We start from the raw sequence: 18,937 nt of genomic DNA, 5'->3' as shown, positions 1-18,937 counted from the left end.
ATCTATCTATCTATCTATCTATCTATCTATCTATCTATTAAAAAGTTATTATACTGTAGAAAACAATGCATTCTGGGCAATATTTGTAGGTAGCTTGCCATTTCCCATAAAATATATAATATATATCTATGATATTTTCTAAGTCTCTTCTTGTACACATTTTTAATGGCTGTATTTTATTTAACTAATTCATTCAGTATATGCTTTATTAAAATTACTGAGGTTACAGTGAAGACAGCGCTTAATTCATAGTAATTGGCTTTCAGACAGTAATATGCTCTATTTACAAAAAATGACTGCATTGTATACTGCAACAATATTGCAACTAGCTTCAGCACTATACTGTGTTTTAGTCTACTGTAAAAATCAATGAAATGCAGGATTTTACTGTAATTCAGTATGTGGTTTTATCACAGTAACATACTGTAAAGTAGATAACAGTAGAGGAACTGTACAATTAACAGTAGAATGCTGGAAACCCTGCTGCCAGTATTTTACTGTTAATTTACAAGACAATTGTTTACAGTGCAGTTGACAGTGAGCAAGAAGCGGGTATGTCTTTGACAGGTCGCTGGTCAATCACAAGCTGAAACATTCAGGCTTACTGTCACACACACTAACTGACCTTCAATCTTTGGACTGTAGGAGGAAACCAGAGCACCAGGAGAAAGATCATGCAGGCCCAGGGCATGCAAACTACCAGGGCTGGGGAGTAGAATACAGGCAACAGGATTATGTATTTAAAATCCAAAATATCAGTATAATAACAGCATTCTAAATTGGCGGTATTTGGAATAGGGCGCCACATGAATGAATCCTTAAACCAGGAAGTGAGTTAGCATTTTAGCACCGTGGGGTCTAACCATAGACTGTATATAAATAATGGACGTAGTCACCGTGACGTCACCCATTGGTTTGTGGCCCGTTGGAAGCCTCGAGTTCAGCGTTACACTCGTCGCCATCTTGTGTCGCCATCTTGTTTGTTGGGGAGCAGACCATATTTGGACTGTGGAGGAGGAGAGGGATCTGATCACTGACTACAGCCTCTCTACACCTCAACCGGACTGAGAGAAGCTGCTGCTAATTCATGTTAGCATTAACTGGAGCATTAACTGGGATGTTAGTTTGGCTAGCAAAAAAACAAAAACAAAATGTATCTTTCTGACCTCATAAAACTGAGCAGCGACTCCTTGGAGTGTCTGTTAGTCCAACCAAACACTGAACAAGACATTTACTGAACAATTAATTCATTAATTCATTAAGTGAAAATACAGTGAAAGGGTCAAAGTTATGAGACCAAATCGGTAAACGTCCTCTTTTTTATCCATATAACGTTATATATAACTTTATTGACACGTTGCCATGGATACGCATTGCTCTGCTTCTCTCCTGGTGACGGCTCGCCTTGTCAGTGACCTGTCAATCAAAGGTAGCCCCGCCCCAAATCATACGATTCTTTATCTTCTATTTTCTTATAAATGGGGCCATTATTAGAACTATTGACATCAAATTGTCTTGAAGATGATTTTTTACTAGTGATTGAGACCATAATGTTGTCCCTGAAAAAATCCTGAGGTAATAAATCAAGTCAGAAGTTTTCAAATTTTGCTCTGAAATGAATGGGCAGATTTTTTTTGCAGCCAAATTTAGCGCCCCCTGCTGGAATTTTCGGTAGATTGCAGGATTAAGGCACTTCCTGGTTGGCCTCCACGCTCAGACACGGAGGTTGCCAGCTGGGAATTCTCAATAGACCCTATGATGATGCCAACTTCCAGGTTGGCTTTATTACTACTACTTTATTACTTTATTACATAATCTAAAATTAGGTACTTAATTGTAGTAATTTAATGGAATATGTTACAAATTAAATTTTAGGGGCATGCATTTAATAATCAGTAGTGGCATACATTTTAAAAGTAACTCCCCAAACACAAAACCTAAAAACCCAGGATTTTGGAATCAGCATTTGAAGCTTAACTTATTTTTCCTAACCTTAAACAAGTAGTTTTGTTGCCTTAACCTAACTAAGCAACTGTCACTTGTTTAAAACAGCCACTATTATTTTGTAGGATATCAGGATAGGATAATGAAAATAAAATAAAATCAATGTTAGTGTAGAATATCTCAGTGTTTATTCATATTTCCACAAAATATACAATTATAATAATCTTCATGAACATCTACATTGATTCTACAAACTTTTATTAACACATTGTCAATAAAGAAAATACAGAATGTTACTCTCAAAATCAAATAGCTCAATTTTCTCTTAAGAAAACAAAAGCAAACCCAACCGTGAAATAAATAATCATTATTGCACTGGCCTCAAATTTAAAAGTGTCGATTCCTCATGCACTAATACTATATGTCAAGTGTCTCATTTAATCTGTGCAATTCACTTGTCAATCTACTTAGTGTCATACATGTTGACTTTGGCAGAAACAGTGTTGAGCTCTTCTTTATTGGTGTTTTTTTTGCAGCAGCATCTTTGGAATAATTTGTACAAAGCAAATCCTGGGATCATAAGACTAGGAAGTCCAGCCAGGAGGAAGATAAATACGTAGACCCAGCTGGGATAGGGTAACTCCTCCAAAACCGGGAAGTTTATCTGTAAACCAGACAAGGAAAACATTTAAAAATTGTAGAAATTTAAAAAAAAAGTTATGAACTGGAGGAATGTAGTTATAGTCTAGACGGATTTCAGAATAAAGGCCTTCTATAAGAAGTGAGGAGCATTTATGGGTACAAGTCAGGAACCGGCCTACCTTACATATTTCAAGGGAATCCAAAAAAAATGGTTACCAAGTGAAATTTTGAGTTTTTGACCTTCTAATTTGCATATCAAATGGCCACCAAATTGCCCATCTTGCTCAGTTGTTGGACCATTTCCCCTTAGTTTTTTTGTAAGTAGGCAATCAAGATGAGGAAATTAAGTTTCTGGATCTATAGTCTAGGGTCAGAGCAAGGATATAGTGGAGGCTCAGTGTCTTTTTATGTATATATATATATGCAAAATACCAACTGGAACATTTAAAAGTGATTGAATATTTATGTCGGCCTTAAAAAATGACACAAATAATGTTTAATTTCACCTTAAAAGTTGGTGTTTTGCATATATATATAAATATAGATAAAAAAGACACTGAGCCTCCACTATATCCTTGCTCTGACCCTAGACTATAGATCTAGAAACTTAATTTCCTCATCTTTGATTGCCTACTTACAAAAAAACTTGGGGAAAATGGTCCAACAACTGAGCAAGATGGGCAATTTGGCCGCCATTTTGATATGCAAATGAGAAGGTCAAAAACTCAAAATTTCGCTCGGGAACCATTTTTTTTTTGGATTCAGCACCCTTGAAATAAGTAAAGTAGGCCGGTTCCTGACTTGTACCCATAAATGCTCCTCACTTTCACTTTTTGGACAATTCCATCTAGACTATTACCAGTGAAGTGTTTGTGAAACATACCGAGCTTGGATTCCAGGTTTTGTATGTCAGCGTGGCGCTGACTTTGGTGACAAAGTAAAACACAAAGATGACCAAAACAATCAAAGGGCTAATCACTCTCCATGTGGCCTGCCAGAAGATGTTCGGTTTGTGACCAATCATGAACTCAATATCTTCATTAAACCTGTTGAAATAACACAGAGTGTTTTAAGTATTTGGCATATATCCACAATGATAAGATCAAAAAATGTTTTGAACTTCTATACTGACAATTATTAGGCAGTGCACTGCAAAAAAGCCAACTTGTATTTTTTGGCCTAAAACAGTGATTTAATTTGGTAAAACTTGGAAATATAAATTATTGACATTTAGGGCAATAATGTAAGTTAGCACAACAAAGGAAGCCAGTTGTCTGCTCAAAAACAAGTTGGTGAGTTGTTGTTACTTATATCTTTAAGTTGGGGTTCAAAACAAGGGACAATAGTTCTGATAACTCTTATTTCTTTGTTGTGAAATTTGGTCATTAGCGAAAGCTAGCGGCTAACTGATGCTAGCGGCTAACTGATGCTAGCGGCTAACTGATGCTAGCGGTGCTGCTTGTTACAGCTACACAGCTGCACTTTATTACATTATCAGGTTTTATACCATTTTCAATGGACTAAAGTGCAGATTTTTATTACATTATCGGGTTATTACATGATCGGGAATTAATTACATTATCAGGTCCTACAGTTGGTAGCACCACTCTAAAGCATACCCTGCTTTATTATCTATTTTACTTTAAATGGGACCATAATTTACTAAATTAACATCATGCTGTATTGGAGAAGGCTTGAAACTAGCAATTTAGACCACAAACTCATTAGGAAAATGTTTACTGATAATAAATATATAAATATTGTATATAATAAATATACAATTGACTATCACTTGAGCCCCCTGCTGGTCATGAGGAAGAATGCAGGTTTAAGACTTTAAGAGTTATGTTGTAACATTTTATTAATAAAACTTGATTTAAGACGTATAATGGCACATACATAAACACAATAACTGTATTATAGATCATCATTATGGCAAAATAGGCTTAGCAATCTCCTGTTTGAGTTTTAAAAAACACTTACCTATCTATTCCGTACAGGTAGACTACACCTGTCATCTCGCAGAAGGCAATAATGAGCAGAGGGATGGAGCCTGCGTAGGCATCAAAGAGTGCTAACCAGTAGTTACCAGACCGCAGAGAGAAGATGAGGGCAATCAAGAAGGATGAGAGGCATACGATTCCTAAAATCAAAAACAGTTCACAGTTAGCCATTATTAAACTGTAGAAACGTACAGTACACTGTAAAAAAGGATCTGATCAATTAGTCATAATAACTTCTTTCTACAATTTACTTCCACATAACTTGAGTCATTCATTTTTAACTCAACTTTATGAGTTATCATCATTAAAACTCAGGTTTGCAGGTCACTTCAGTTAGATGTAAATTAAGTTTAAGTGTGATCTTTAAGGAAACTGGTGAACCTGCCATTATTAGATGAGATAAGATTTAAACTTAAAAACATTAGTCTACTTAATTTGAAAACTTAAGTTGAATTGCTGCCTTAAAAACACGAGTAGAAACAACTTTAAAATGTAAGTGGTATGAATATACACTGAAAAAAGAACCAAATTAATTGAATTGTTTCATTTGGTAACACCTAAATGAATTAAGTTCTTTCAAATTAATTTAATAAGTTAGATTAACACATTTGATTTTAAATTAATTTGAAAGAACTTAATTCATTTAGGTGTTACCAAATGAAACAATTCAATTAAGTAGGTTCAACTATTTCTTTTTTCAGTGTAGGTTGTTATCTTGACTTGAAAATGTGAGTTGACATGGTATGGAATTGTAACTTTCTTTGACAAGAGAATGCAAGTTTTCTTCATTAGGCAATGTAATATAGTTAGTTGTTTAAACTCAGAGTATCAAGTTTAAATAATAAATGATCATTAATTAATTAAACTACTTGTCTTACTTTACTTTATGAGTTGAAATAACACTTGTCTTGAAGTTAGGTTTACTCATGTTTTTAAGGCAGCAATTCAACTTAAGTTTTTAAGTCAAACCACCCTAATCATTTTTACAGTGTATGTACTGTGAGCAGACACGAGTGTCTAGGATCCTTTACCAGAGAGCACTTCTTTAGGACACTTCTTGGGAAAGATATTAAGGTCCTGCAGAGGAACAACAACTCCCTCTACACTTCCAAACATGGTGGAAAGCCCGAGACAGAAGAGCATGATGAAAAAGAGGACGGACCAGAGTGGAGAAACAGGCATCTTGGTGATGGCCTCTGTGAACACAATAAAGGCCAGACCCGTTCCCTCCACTCCCTGGAAAACAAGCACATAATCAGCAGCTACACTTAATACTGTAGTCTAGACGGATTTCAGAATAAAGGCCTTCTATAAGAAGTGAGGAGCATTTATGGGTACAAGTCAGGAACCGGCCTACCTTACATATCTCAAGGGTGCTGAGTCCAAAAAAAATGGTTCCCAAGCGAAATTTTGAGTTTTTGACCTTCTAATTTGTATCAAATGGCCACCAAATTGCCCATCTTGCTCAGTCGTTGGACCATTTCCCCTTAGTTTTTTTGTAAGTAGGCAATCAAGATGAGGAAATTAAGTTTCTAGATCTATAGTCTAGGGTCAGAGCAAGGATATAGTGGAGGCTCAGTGTCTTTTTTTATGTATATATATATATATATATATATATATATGCAAAATACCAACTGGAACATTTAAAAGTGATATTGAATGAATATTTATGTTGGCCTTAAAAAATGACACAAATAATGCTTAATTTCACCTTAAAAGTTGGTATTTTGCATATATATATATATATATATATCCATAAAAAAGACACTGAGCCTCCACTATATCCTTGCTCTGACCCGAGACTATAGATCTAGAAACTTAATTTCCTCATCTTTGATTGCCTATTTACAAAAAAACTAAGGGACAATGGTCCAACAACCAACGGCCGCCATTTTGATATGCAAATGAGAAGGTCAAAAACTCAAAAATTTCGCTTGGGAACCATTTTTTTTTTATTCAGCACCCTTGAAATAAGTAAAGTAGGCCAGTTCCCGACTTGTACCCATAAATGCTCCTCACTTTCACTTTTTGGACAATTCCGTCCAGACTATAAGGGACTTATATTATTCACTGTGAAAGGAATACAATTATAATGATGCCTCCAAATAAAACCATACATCACTGAGAAAAGTCCTCAGGTTGCAGGTGCTGAGGTCCAGCCCCTGAATGACCTCTGACCCTGAGATGGTGCTGTTAAGCTTGTACAGCATTTCATCATAGTTGCTCTCAGTGATGCTTCCCTCACTCAGCTCGAACGCATTTAGCAGCATCATGATGTTTCTGAAAGAGGAAATTTAGGTACATGAGTGACTAAAAAATTGTGGATTAATTCAAATTAATTGTGGTAGCGTTCCATGCACCTACTCATTCAGGCAGGCGTCAAACTGCTCTGTCGCCCGAAAGCCAATGATGGAGTAGATGACGGTGGCAGCATAGACTGAAGTACAGCCATTAATAATGGAGATGATAACAGCATCTTGCTCACAATTATTGCTAGAAAAAAAGGTAAAAATTGATTTTTAAAGTTTAATTACACACACTGCAAAAAAGCCGACTTGTATTTTTTGGCCTAAAACAGTGATTTAAGTTGGTAAAACTTGGAAATATAAATTATTGACATTTAGGGCAATAATGTAAGTTAGCACAACAAAGGAAGCCAGTTGTCTGCTCAAAAACAAGTTTGTGAGTTGTTGTTACTTATATCTTTCAGTTGGGGTTCACAACAAGGGACAATAGTTCTGCTAACTCTTATTTCTTTGTGGTGAAATTTGGTCATTAGCGAAAGCTAGCGGCTAACTGATGCTAGCGGCTAACTGATGCTAGCAGCTAACTGATGGTTTAGGTTTTAGGTTTTTAGGTTTTATTTTATTTGCACAGTTAGAATTACGTAAAATGACAAAAATAACATATAATGTAAAGTGCAGGGAGAGGCAGAAAACCCAGATGGGCTTATTTATTTAAAGCCTCCACCTAAAATTTCATAGTTATTAGAAAGTAATAAACTGATAATAGAAAAAACAAATGTATAACATCAACAAGTTATAATGACAATAACAAAAACAATTAAAAACAAAAATGAACATGTTAAAAGAGTGTATTTGTGTGTGAATTAGAATTTTAAAACAGCAGTTAAATGAGCTTTTATCGAAGTTTGTTGCCTTTAAATTTTGAGTTCACCCAACTTTTCTTTTTTTGCAGTGCAATGCAAAGAGAAAGATAATGCGTATGAATAGAGTATGAATATCTCATGGTACTTTATTCTGTTTATCTCCATTTAGACTTAACATTGACTTACTGAATGGGGTTGTAGCTGGAGAATGAGATGAGACCTCCAAAGGCCAGGGAGAAGGAGTAGAAGACTTGGGCTCCTGCGTCCAACCAAGTTGCTGGGTTCATCAATTCGTCTAGCTAGAAATTGATAATATCATCAGCAGAGAGTTATGTCTTCCATGCTAATGGTGTGGAAAAATAGTATTAGATTCTTGATATTTAAACAATAAACATTTACACAACATTTAATTAAATCCTGTCTCATGGACAAATGGGCAGACAACGCTAACTGCAGGGGATTACAATGTGTATTGCATGGCAAGTATCTGATCCACTTTCTATTGTTTCTTTGAAGTTTCTCTCACTACTCTGTAATGTCTGGATCATGTATGTTAATCACATTAAGACGCGATTTCACCTGTAACTTCCTCGTCTTCTTTGATCATGTAAGACTGAAATTTTGTATATAAGGAAGAAAGTTTACTTTGTCGAGAGGAATGGCTGAGACTCTCTCCGAGTACACGTAACTAAAGGCTTTGATTGATCACACCGGCTGGCTCACTGCATTTTCCTTCAGAGAAACACTCTATTTTGGGAAGAAACTGCATCTACAATGGCAGCGATAATTTAGTGAAATGATGCTACGATACTAACATCTGGTGTGAAGAGGAACTTGATTCCATCTACAGATCCTTTCAGAGTCAGTCCTCTGATGAGGAAGATGGTGAGGACCAAGTATGGCAGAGTGGAGGTGATGTACACAGCCTGAGAGACAGGAAAGAGAAGTCTTAAAGGAGCAACTTGTACCATTATAAAACAACATTATCATTTGAGTAACTGATATGGTTTATGGTAGAAACCAACATGAATTGCAACTACTCCCAATATCAAGGTGGAGTTGGGAAATAAATGGGCAATCCCATTTGTGTGATATAGTCACAGTCAGAATTTCCCAATCATTGCATGCTCATTATTGTGGTCTGAACCATAAAACGTGAATGCGGTATATGTTGCTAATAGACCTTTTTAATTGCAGATATTTTTTTGTCATAGCAGGGGAAAAAGGTATAAATGATAATAAAGTTAGAGCTTCATTCCCTTCAGGTGTAACATTTCCAGGGGATGAGTATTATTGGGTCAACACTTAACCCTTTATCAGGCAAAGAACTATATTTGGTAACTTCAGGTAATATTTTGAGAAAAAAGTTGCAAATTTACTAGATTAAAGTGGCAAATCTACAAGAAGAAAAGTCGCAGATTTAAGAGATTTAAAGTGGCAAATCTGCGCAAAAAAAGTTGCAGATTTACGAGAAAAAAGTGGGAAAAAACAACTTCTTTCTCCCAGATTCACCACTTTAACCCTTAATAGGGCACTCATTGAAATAATTGCAATTTCCAAATTTCAACCCTAGAGAATATTGGAGGATATTACATACTGCCAGAATGTGTAAAAAAAACATATGAAAATAATATTTTGAGAAAAAAGTTTACGAGATTAAAGTGGCAAATGTACGAGAAAAAAATGCGAAGATTTATGAGATTTAAAGTGGTGAATCTGGGAGAAAAAAGTTGCTTTTTAGTTTCTAGTAAATTTGCAGCTTTTTTCTCAAAATATTACCTGAAGTTACCAAATATAGTTCTTTGCCTGATAAAGGGTTAATGGAATTTTCCCATCATTCACAGTATGCAAAAAGTTAAACCCCCTGACCTCCCAGGTGTAGCAAACCGGACAAAGGACATACCAATCATGGATGTGCATGGCCTGTAGCATGCACTATGTTGTAGTATCATATAGAGCAGCTGTTCTCAACCTTGGGGTCGGGACCCCAATTGGGGTCTCAAGATGATTTCTGGGGGTCGCCAAATCATTTTGGAAGTCAGCTCTGTCTCCACTGTGTTAAAGTGTTCATGTGTTAATGTGTTTTAGTCTTTTTGTCCATTTAATGTCTTTTTTTTGTTGTTGTCATTTTGTGTCTTTTTTTTGTCATTTTGTGTCCTTTTTTTTTTTTTACCATTTTGTGGTCAGTTTGTGTCTTTTTTAGTCATTTCGTGTCTTTTTAGTCATTTTGTGTCTTTTTTGGTCAATTTGTGTCTTTTTTTGATCATTTTGTGGTCAATTTGGTTCTTTTTTGGGTAATTTTGTGTCTTTTCTGACAAATGCCAAAGTAGCAAGTTATTTCTGTACAAGGAGTCTCTGGCTTGAAGCTGACTGTTTTTAGTTGTTGTCTGCTTCATTATTTGTCCAAAATACGTCGTATCAACTGAGTTTGTATGATCTGAACTGTGCGAGGAGATTCTGTTCAGTGAGTGGGGGTCGCAGACAACATGCATGTTAAATTGGGGGTCGCGACTGAAAAAGGTTGAGAACTACTGATATAGAGAAATATACTGTTGATACGTGGTTTTAGGAATCTATGTGGCATTGGCCTACCTTGCCTGTAGTCTCAATCCCTCTAATACAGCAACAATAGAGTACAATCCAAGCAGCAGCCAAACACAACACCATCCACCACTGCAAACCTCCAGCCTCTTCTATAGTCTGTGAGGTGTTCAAGGTCTCTCTGTACCAGAAGTAGTCCACTGGAGAGCTGCGTTTGCATTCTGACACGAGGTCTACAGGAGGGGGTTAAATCAAAGTGAGTGGATTTGAAAATGCTCAACTAAAATTGAAGACAAAAAAAAGACCAACCTGGTCTCACAGAAATCCGTGAAATAGCCACGGATTTCGCTTAACTCAAAATCCGTGGAATAGTCACGGAATCACTCAAATTTCCGTGAAACTGACACGGATTTCGCTACAATGAAAGTTAAAGACAGTCATATCCCGTGGCTATTGGTTTGTTCCAAGTCACGTGACTTTCAAGGTTTCGGCGGTCAGAACAAAAAACATGGCGGACAGTTCTCTCATTTTTAGTGAAAAATCAATATTTTTACTTAGTTTCTGCATAAAAATGGATTTTGATCACATTTCTAGCGAGAAATATATGTTTTATTTTCTAAATATTCACTCAGTGAATGTACATAATCACTTTGTATGTTGGAATAGCCACGGGATATGACTGTCATTAACTTGCATTGTGAGCGAATCCGTGGCTATTCTATGGATTTTGAGTTAAGAGAAATCCATGGCTATTTCACGGATTTCTGTGAGATCATGTTGAAAAAAAGACAGATGGTGCCATACAGTACCTGTAAGATTATCATTGAGAGGACATTGGCTCCATGGTAGGGGGCTCTGGAAAGAGTTGAAGAAGTACCACATCACCCAGGCGATGATGGTGTTGTAGTACATCCCCACTAAGAATGATACAATCATAGACGCAATACCTGCAACAGAAGGGGAAAAGCAACGGATTTTGCACCTCAGACATTAATTATGAATCCTACATGCTGGCTAAGACTATCCAAAATCTTAACTCAAGACCAGACGACAATATTTCAAGAAAAGCTTTCATGTCTGACTTAAAATCACTCACGCATGCACTGCAAAAAAAGAAAAGTTGGGTGAACTCAATATTTCAAGGCAACAAACTTCGATAAAATTTTAAGTTGGACAATTAAACTAAATATTTTAAGTTTTGTTTTTGAGTTTGCTCAACTCTGAATTCAGATTTTTGTCAACTCAACTGTAAGTTGTACTAACTTATAATTTTATTTTACATTGTAATAACTTTTAATCCTTACTTCTGCTAACTTCTGCAATGTACTGAATTGGAACGATTGTAATGCCGCTATGAAATGTCAGCTAATGTTGCTACCACAATTTTGAGTTAGCATTGATACGCTAATGGCTACTCTTGTAGCTGTAACAAGCAGCACGGCTAGCATCAGTTAGCTGCTAGCATCAGTTAGCCGCTAGCTTTCGCTAATGACCGAATTTCACCGCTTTCCCGCATTTCTCAACAAAGAAATAAGAGTTATCAGAACTATTGTCCCTTGTTTTGAACCCCAACTTAAAGATATAAGTGACAACAACTCACAAACTTGTTTTTGAGCAGACAACTGGCTTCCTTTGTTGTGCTAACTTACATTATTGCCCTAAATGTCAATAATTTATATTTCCAAGTTTTATCAACTTAAATCACTGTTTTAGGCCAAAAAATACAAATTGACTTTTTTACAGTGTGCACTCACCAACTCCAGTCAAGTAGGGGTTAATTGCTGACCAAACCCCTACGCTGCCTTTTCTAAGGCGTTGGCCGATGGCAAACTCCAGGTACAACAGCGGGATCCCCTCCAGGACGAGCAGGATAAGAAAAGGGATCATAAAAGCACCTGGAGACATAGAGATGTGCTTGTTAACTTGCTTACTGTAACTATGTGTTATCATTGGAACATTAGATATTCATTACAATACCGCCACAGTCAGCAGTCAATCATTTCTACCTCATTATCTTCCACTGTCGACATTATGTATTTAATATACAGTTATTAATTGGGCACAAATTAATTTTATACAGTTATTAGCCCTCTATAGTAGCTATTCTCAACCTTGGGGTCGGGACCCCAATTGGGGTCCCGAGATGATTGCTGGGGGTCGCCAAATCATTTTGGAAGTCAGCTCTGTCTCCACTGTGTTAAAGTGTTCATGCGTTTTAGTCTTTTTGGTAATTTTGTGTCTTTTTTTGGTCATTTTGTGTCTTTTTTTGATCATTTTCTGGTCAATTTGTGTCTTTTTTGGTAATTTTGTTTCCTTTTTTTGGTCATTTTGTGTCTTTTTTTTTAGTCATTTTGTGTCTTTTTTGGTAATTTTTTTCTTTTTGGGTAATTTTGTGTCTTTTTTTGGTAATTTTGAGTCTTTTTTTGGTCATTTTGTGTCTTTTCTGGTCATTTTGTGTCTTTTTTGGTCATTTTGAGTCTTTTTTTTGTCATTTTGTTTCTTCTTGGTCATTTTGAGTCTTTTTTGGTCATTTTGTTTCTTCTTGGTCATTTTGTTTGCTTTTTTTGGTCATTTTGTTTATTTTTTTGGGTGATCTGAACTGTGCGTGTGAGATTCTGTTCAGTGAGTGGGGGTCGCGGACAACATGCATGTTAAATTGGGGGTCGCGACTCAAAAAGGTTGAGAACTACTGCTTTATAGTACGGTGTTGCCCTCAGGCAACATTCCCATTTTTGGCCTGTCAAATTTCTACAGTGTATGTTTTTCAGTGATGTGATACTTTTAAAAAGAGGGAAGAGTCTAGGGAACCACTACCAATGCTTTAATTTGACACATGACCTCCAGGAGGCCATATTGAAACCCTTCTTTGCAGACTTTTCCAAAGGAAACAGCTTTGCCATTTTGCACCACAAAAAAGCACTCAAAACATCATTTTGTTGCCCTTTTCCATCTGGAAAAAAAATCCTACTAATAAGTGAGTAAACCTTCATTTTCGATAGTTTCATGCAATTTAGTTTTATAATTGACACATGGCAACAGGCAACAAACCCCAGAAACTTTAAATATATATACCATTTCTTCAGATTATGTTTATTTAGTCTATTTTAAGACAAAAAAACACTCCAAACATTCTCTTCCTAACTGGCATCATAATGTGTACCATAGTGCAGTAGTTCTCAACCTTTTTGAGTCGCGACCCCCAATTTAACATGCATGTTGTCCGTGACCCCCGCTCACTGAACACAATCTCACATGCACAGTTCAGATCACCCAAAAAATAAACAAAATGACCAAAAAAAGTAAACAAATGACCAGAAAAGACACAAAATGACCAGAAAAGACACAAAATTACCAAAAAAAAGACACAAAATGACCAAAAAAGGACACAAATTGACCAAAAAAAGACACAAATTGACCAAAAATGACAAAAAAGAAACAAAATAACCCAAAAAGAAAAAAAAATACCAAAAAAAGACACAAAATGACTAAAAAAAGACACAAAATGACCAAAAAGGAAACAAAATTACCAAAAAACACACAAATTGACCACAAAATGACAAAAACAAGACACAAAATGACCAGAAAAGACACAAAATGACTAAAAATAACACAAAATTACCAAAAAAAACCCTCAAAATTACCACAAAAAGACATTAAGTGACCAAAAAGACAAAAAGACATTAACACATGAACACTTTAACACAGTGGAGACAGAGCTGACTTCCAAAATGATTTGGCGACCCTCAGAAATCATCTCGCGACCCCAATTGGGGTCCTGACCCCAAGGTTGAGAACAGCTGCCATAGAGGGTTAATCTATAGGAGCTTCATGTGAAATGACTACATTTACAGTGTAATGGCAACAAACAAAAGGTACTGACAGGAGTTTTTATTGTTTTCATTATCAAGCATGACAATGCTGATGGAGCAGGCTCGGCTCAAGGTTCATTCTGCTATCAGGATTTTTTCAGATAAAAAACATCCAAGACATCTTGCAGCTGATATGGGAAACGTATGGAAAAACTTTTGAAAATTATAATAAATAATCATTTAAAATTCTGGAGGAGGAGTTGTGTCATTGTGACATGTTGTGGTCTATGAGGTTTAAAGGTGTCAGTAGTTTTACGGGCTGTTAGCCACTCTGCAGTGGTTAATATGCAGCTTAGGCTTTACCTTGACACCAGTGGCTCAGAGATGGTCGGAAAAACGGATATCCACCTGTAGAAGGTCTTTTTTTAGCTTATCTTTCTTATCTTCTATTGCTTGAAGGTTCACTACAAGTTCAAGATAAGAGGGTGTTTCCTCTCAGCTGGTCCCATGTACAATAGCCTTCGTATGATAGCTATATCAAAGATCTAGGTACTGTAGTTTAACCCTTTATCAGGCAAAGAACTATATTTGGTAACTTCAGGTAATATTTCGAGAAAAAAGTTGCAGATTTACTGGATTAAAGTGGCAAATCTACAAGAAAAAAGTTGCAGATTTACGAGATTTAAAGTGGCAGATCTGCGCGAAAAATGTCGCAGATTTAAGAGAAAAAAGTGGGAAAACAACTACTTTTCTCTCCCAGATTCACCACTTTAAATCTCATAAATCTTCGCTTTTTTTCCTCGTAGATTTGCCACTTTAATCTCGTAAACTTTTTTCTCAAAATATTATTTTCGTATGTTTTTTTTTTTACACATTCGGGCTGTATGTAATATCCTCCAATATTCTCTAGGGTTGAAATTTGGAATTTGCAATTATTTCAATGAGTGCCCTATTAAGGGTTAAAGTGGTGAATCTGGGAGAAAAAAGTTGTTTTTTTCCACTTTTTTCTCGTAAATCTGCAACTTTTTTCACGCAGATTTGCCACTTTAAATCTCAAAAATCTGCAACTTTTTTCTTTATTCTTTTGCTGAACACTAGAGGGTATACATGAGTGCAGGGATACTATTTAAGATTGCATGTCCCTTCCTGTACCTCTATACCCCATTTTGAGGACCAATGACTTGTTAAAAGGTAATAAAGTTTTATGAAAATTGTGATTTATTTCCTGAACAAAAAGTAACGGATTACAATTTAATTCCTGTTTGCATTGTACTGGCACCTGTGCTAATCTGGCTGATTTTTTAGTGTTAGCCAACTTGAGATATGCTGGTTTGTCTGATAAGTGATGGTGATATCAGAACAAGGCCATGTTTTTGTTTACATGTAGTCATGGCCTTCACAGCCAAGAGGTAAAGTTCAATGCATCTGCAAAACACTTCTTTTACAATTCACAAACCAGTTTTCCAATATACTAGTGAAAACTCCCAGGCTTAACACGTTTAAACTAATAGTAATAAAATACAAAAATCATTTAATTACCATTTAAATCAGCTAAACGCATCAGTGGTTCTTCGCTGTAAAATTAACTTTATACAGCAAAATCCATTCACCTCTATGAGTTAATATTTAACTTAAATCACTTTAAGTGCAGATATTGAGCTCATAATGAGGCGTGATGGTTTTATTGGGCCACTTTCAATAATGGAGTATCTTTGTTTAGGACATGTTTCCTCAGGTTTTATATTTGCCCTACCCTGCTGAGTGTGTGCTTACCCTAATTAGGACTGTTGCCACCGTTATTGCTGTTAGCAACGATAACGATGTTGGTAATATATCGCCATTAGCAACGTTAGCCCATCTAGCACTACTAGCCACGGCAATGTCGACTCAGCCACCTCAATGTTTCCCTGTGGCTCAGACTGAATTTTGTTCTGAAAGATGTGTACAGCACCTTCTACAAAAAATACATCCCTCTAACCCAGCTATTCTCAACCTTGGGGTCGGGACCCCAATTGGGGTCGCGAGATGATTTCTGGGGGTCACCAAATCATTTTGTAAGTCAGCTCTGTCTCCACTGTGTTAAAGTGTTAATGTGTTTTTGTCTTTTTGGTCACTTGATGTCTTTTTTTAGTCATTTTGTGGGTTTTTTTTAGTCATTTTGTGTCTTTTCTGGTCATTTTGTGTCTTGTTTTTGTCATTTTCTGGTAAATTTGTGTCTTTTTTGGTCATGTTGTTTCTTTTTTTGGTAATGTATTTTCTTTTTTGGGTTATTTTGTTTCTTTTTTGGTCATTTTTGGTCTTTTTTGGTCAATTTGTGTCTTTTTTTGGTCATTTTGTTTCCTTTTTGGTCAATTTGTGTCTTATCTTGGTCATTTTTCGTCTTTTTTGGTCATTTTGTGTCTTTTTTTGGTCAATTTGTGTCTTTTTTTTGGCATTTTGTGTCTTTTCTGGTCATTTTGTGTCTTTTTTGGTCATTTGTTTACTTTTGTTGGTCATTTTGTTTCTTTTTTGGGTGACCTGAACTGTGCGTGTGAGATTCTGTTCAGTGAGCGGGGGTCGCGGACAACATGCATGTTAAATTGGGGGTCGCGACTCAAAAAGGTTGAGAACTACTGCTCTAACCAAAACAAATTATGATGAATTATGGACTATGATGCTAACAAAACTTCTTACTTCTTTAGGGCTACCTAGTTAACACTTGAGACACACAAACTATTATAATCTGTGTATTTATCTGACAACATGTTAAAGAAATTAATTTCATTTTAAACACAGTTTTTCACTATGGTTTATATGCATTATTTTACATTCAAGCTACAGATGAGAAGAGCCTACCTCCTCCATGGCTTTGACACAAGTAAGGGAACCTCCAGACGTTGCCTAGTCCCACACAGAAGCCCACACAGGTGAGCAGATACTGGGCTTTGTTGTCCCATTTGGGCCTGTCCCCTGCCTCCTCCGTTTCCATCCTCTCCAGGTCCCCGTGAGAAGGGATCCTCTCTGTAAGCCCAGGGTTTGGAAGAACCAGCCTCATGGTGTATGTGGAGTTAGTCCAGTTTAGAGATCCAAAATGTGAGACAGGCTTCCTCAATCAAAGCTGGGAGATCCTCCGTGCTGCACAGACACTGACCATGGGTGGAACTAGCATGTTCTATTATCTGTCCTGCTCATCTAACATCTATGTGACCTGTGTGTCACCATCATAAAACATCCCTGCCAATCGGCACAGCTTGTGTTTGAATGTGTGTGTGATGGAAAATTGGACAGGGCATGCAGGGGCAATTATATAATAATATATATAATATAATATAAATTATTAACCATGAACCAATCGGCCTTTGTGTTTCGTCCGTTTCGTCACAAGTAGTTTTACATTCCTAGCAAAAGGTTACTAGACCTAACTGAAATATGCACCAATGATAGATGTTAGCTATTAACAACTGTTACAAAGAAACCCAGAAGTTTAAAAAAAAAAAACAGACAGGAGTATTTGCTCTCACATGAATATTATATGAAAAACCAAAACCTCATCAAGACTCATATAGGGGTTGTATGAGGTATCCACAGTCAATCTATTACCTTTTAATCTATTATTATTATTATTATTATTATTATGGTGAATGGCAGTTGGCATGTCCCCAGTTTGCAGTTTGGAGGAGCAGACGACAATCATTTTCAAGTAAGCTTTAGCCACCTTAATAAATGCCCTCCTAATTATATGAAGTGCCATATTAAGAATATTTTCACTGCTCTACTTTGCCGTTCGACACCTCTGTTTAAGTTGACTTGAGGGGGAACTAAAGCCTTTATGTATTTTGTCAAAGCCACCACACTGCAAAAAAGCCAGCTTGTATTTTTTGGCCTAAAACAGTGATTTAATTTGGTAAAACTTGGAAATATAAATTACTGACATTTAGGGCAATAATGTAAGTTAGTACAACAAAGGAAGCCAGTTGTCTGCTCAAAAACAAGTTGGTGAGTTGTTGTTACTTATATCTTTAAGTTGGGGTTCACAACAAGGGACAATAGTTCTGATAACTCTTATTTCTTTGTTGTGAAATTTGGTCATTAGCGAAAGCTAGCGGCTAACTGATGCTAGCGGCTAAGTGATGCTAGCGGCGCTTCTTGTTACAGCTACAAGAGTAGCCATTAGCGTATCAATGCTAACTCAAAATTGTGGTCGCAACATTAGCTGACATTCATAAAGGCGTTACAATCGGGCCAGAGAAATTCAGCAAAGTTCAGCAAACTCAAAAACAAAACCAATTGTCCAACTTAAAATTTTATCGAAGTTTGTTGCCTTGAAATTTTGAGTTCACCCAACTTTTTCTTTTTTTACAGTGTAGGCTCCATTGAAAAAAATGCACATTTTTCACCTCACTCAACATGGGAGTTGCTGGTCTACTGCTGCTTCAATCAGTTGGATTAATTGTGTTATTGTGAGAATTTGGTGTTTTAAAAGGCTAGTTTTGATTTACCAAAGTCACACAACATGACACGCAAACTATCTGATCGAGGCAGCAACACCTGTGTTATAAAATTACTGTTCTTGTCAATGGTAATTGGTGGCCTTGACGAGAGGATAGAACGGCTTCTGTCCCCACTTTTTAAAGTTAAACAGCAAGGTAATTATGTTAAAACTATTCTAAATCCAACATACACTGTCTGTCTTTTCTTAGGTGGCTGAAATGCATATTGCTGCTCCTCCTATCCTTAGTGGTACTTATATCCTAACTGTATGATAAGGTTATTTCACTGCATTCTTATAGAAAATATGTCCCATTACTGTTGTCCAAAACTTTGCACAGCTGATCATTAACCCTTTATCAGGCAAAGAACCATATTTGGTAACTTCAGCGGACATCTATAACAGGTCTCCTCGCTTTTAT

General features: G+C 36.4%; 1 protein-coding gene across 1 annotated transcript; it reads right to left on the bottom strand.

Moving 5' to 3' along the window:
- Positions 1-2,119: 2,119 nt before the first annotated feature.
- On the bottom strand, positions 2,120-17,082 carry LOC131984691 (sodium-dependent neutral amino acid transporter B(0)AT1-like). The gene is made up of 12 exons (XM_059349608.1): positions 16,884-17,082; positions 11,994-12,134; positions 11,049-11,186; positions 10,291-10,472; positions 8,514-8,624; positions 7,885-7,997; positions 6,954-7,082; positions 6,707-6,869; positions 5,621-5,825; positions 4,570-4,729; positions 3,470-3,632; positions 2,120-2,608 (listed from the first exon to the last, which is right to left on the bottom strand). Exons 1-12 carry the CDS (start codon positions 17,080-17,082, stop codon positions 2,408-2,410), a joined length of 1,905 nt encoding a protein of 634 aa, XP_059205591.1. The 3' UTR covers positions 2,120-2,407.
- Between the last annotated feature and the right edge of the window lie 1,855 nt (positions 17,083-18,937).

This window comes from Centropristis striata, chromosome 14, assembly GCF_030273125.1.
Source record: "Centropristis striata isolate RG_2023a ecotype Rhode Island chromosome 14, C.striata_1.0, whole genome shotgun sequence".
Taxonomy (NCBI): Eukaryota; Metazoa; Chordata; class Actinopteri; order Perciformes; family Serranidae; genus Centropristis; species Centropristis striata.
The sequence above is the reverse complement of the archived record's forward strand: the minus strand, read 5'-3'. Positions and strand labels throughout refer to the sequence as shown.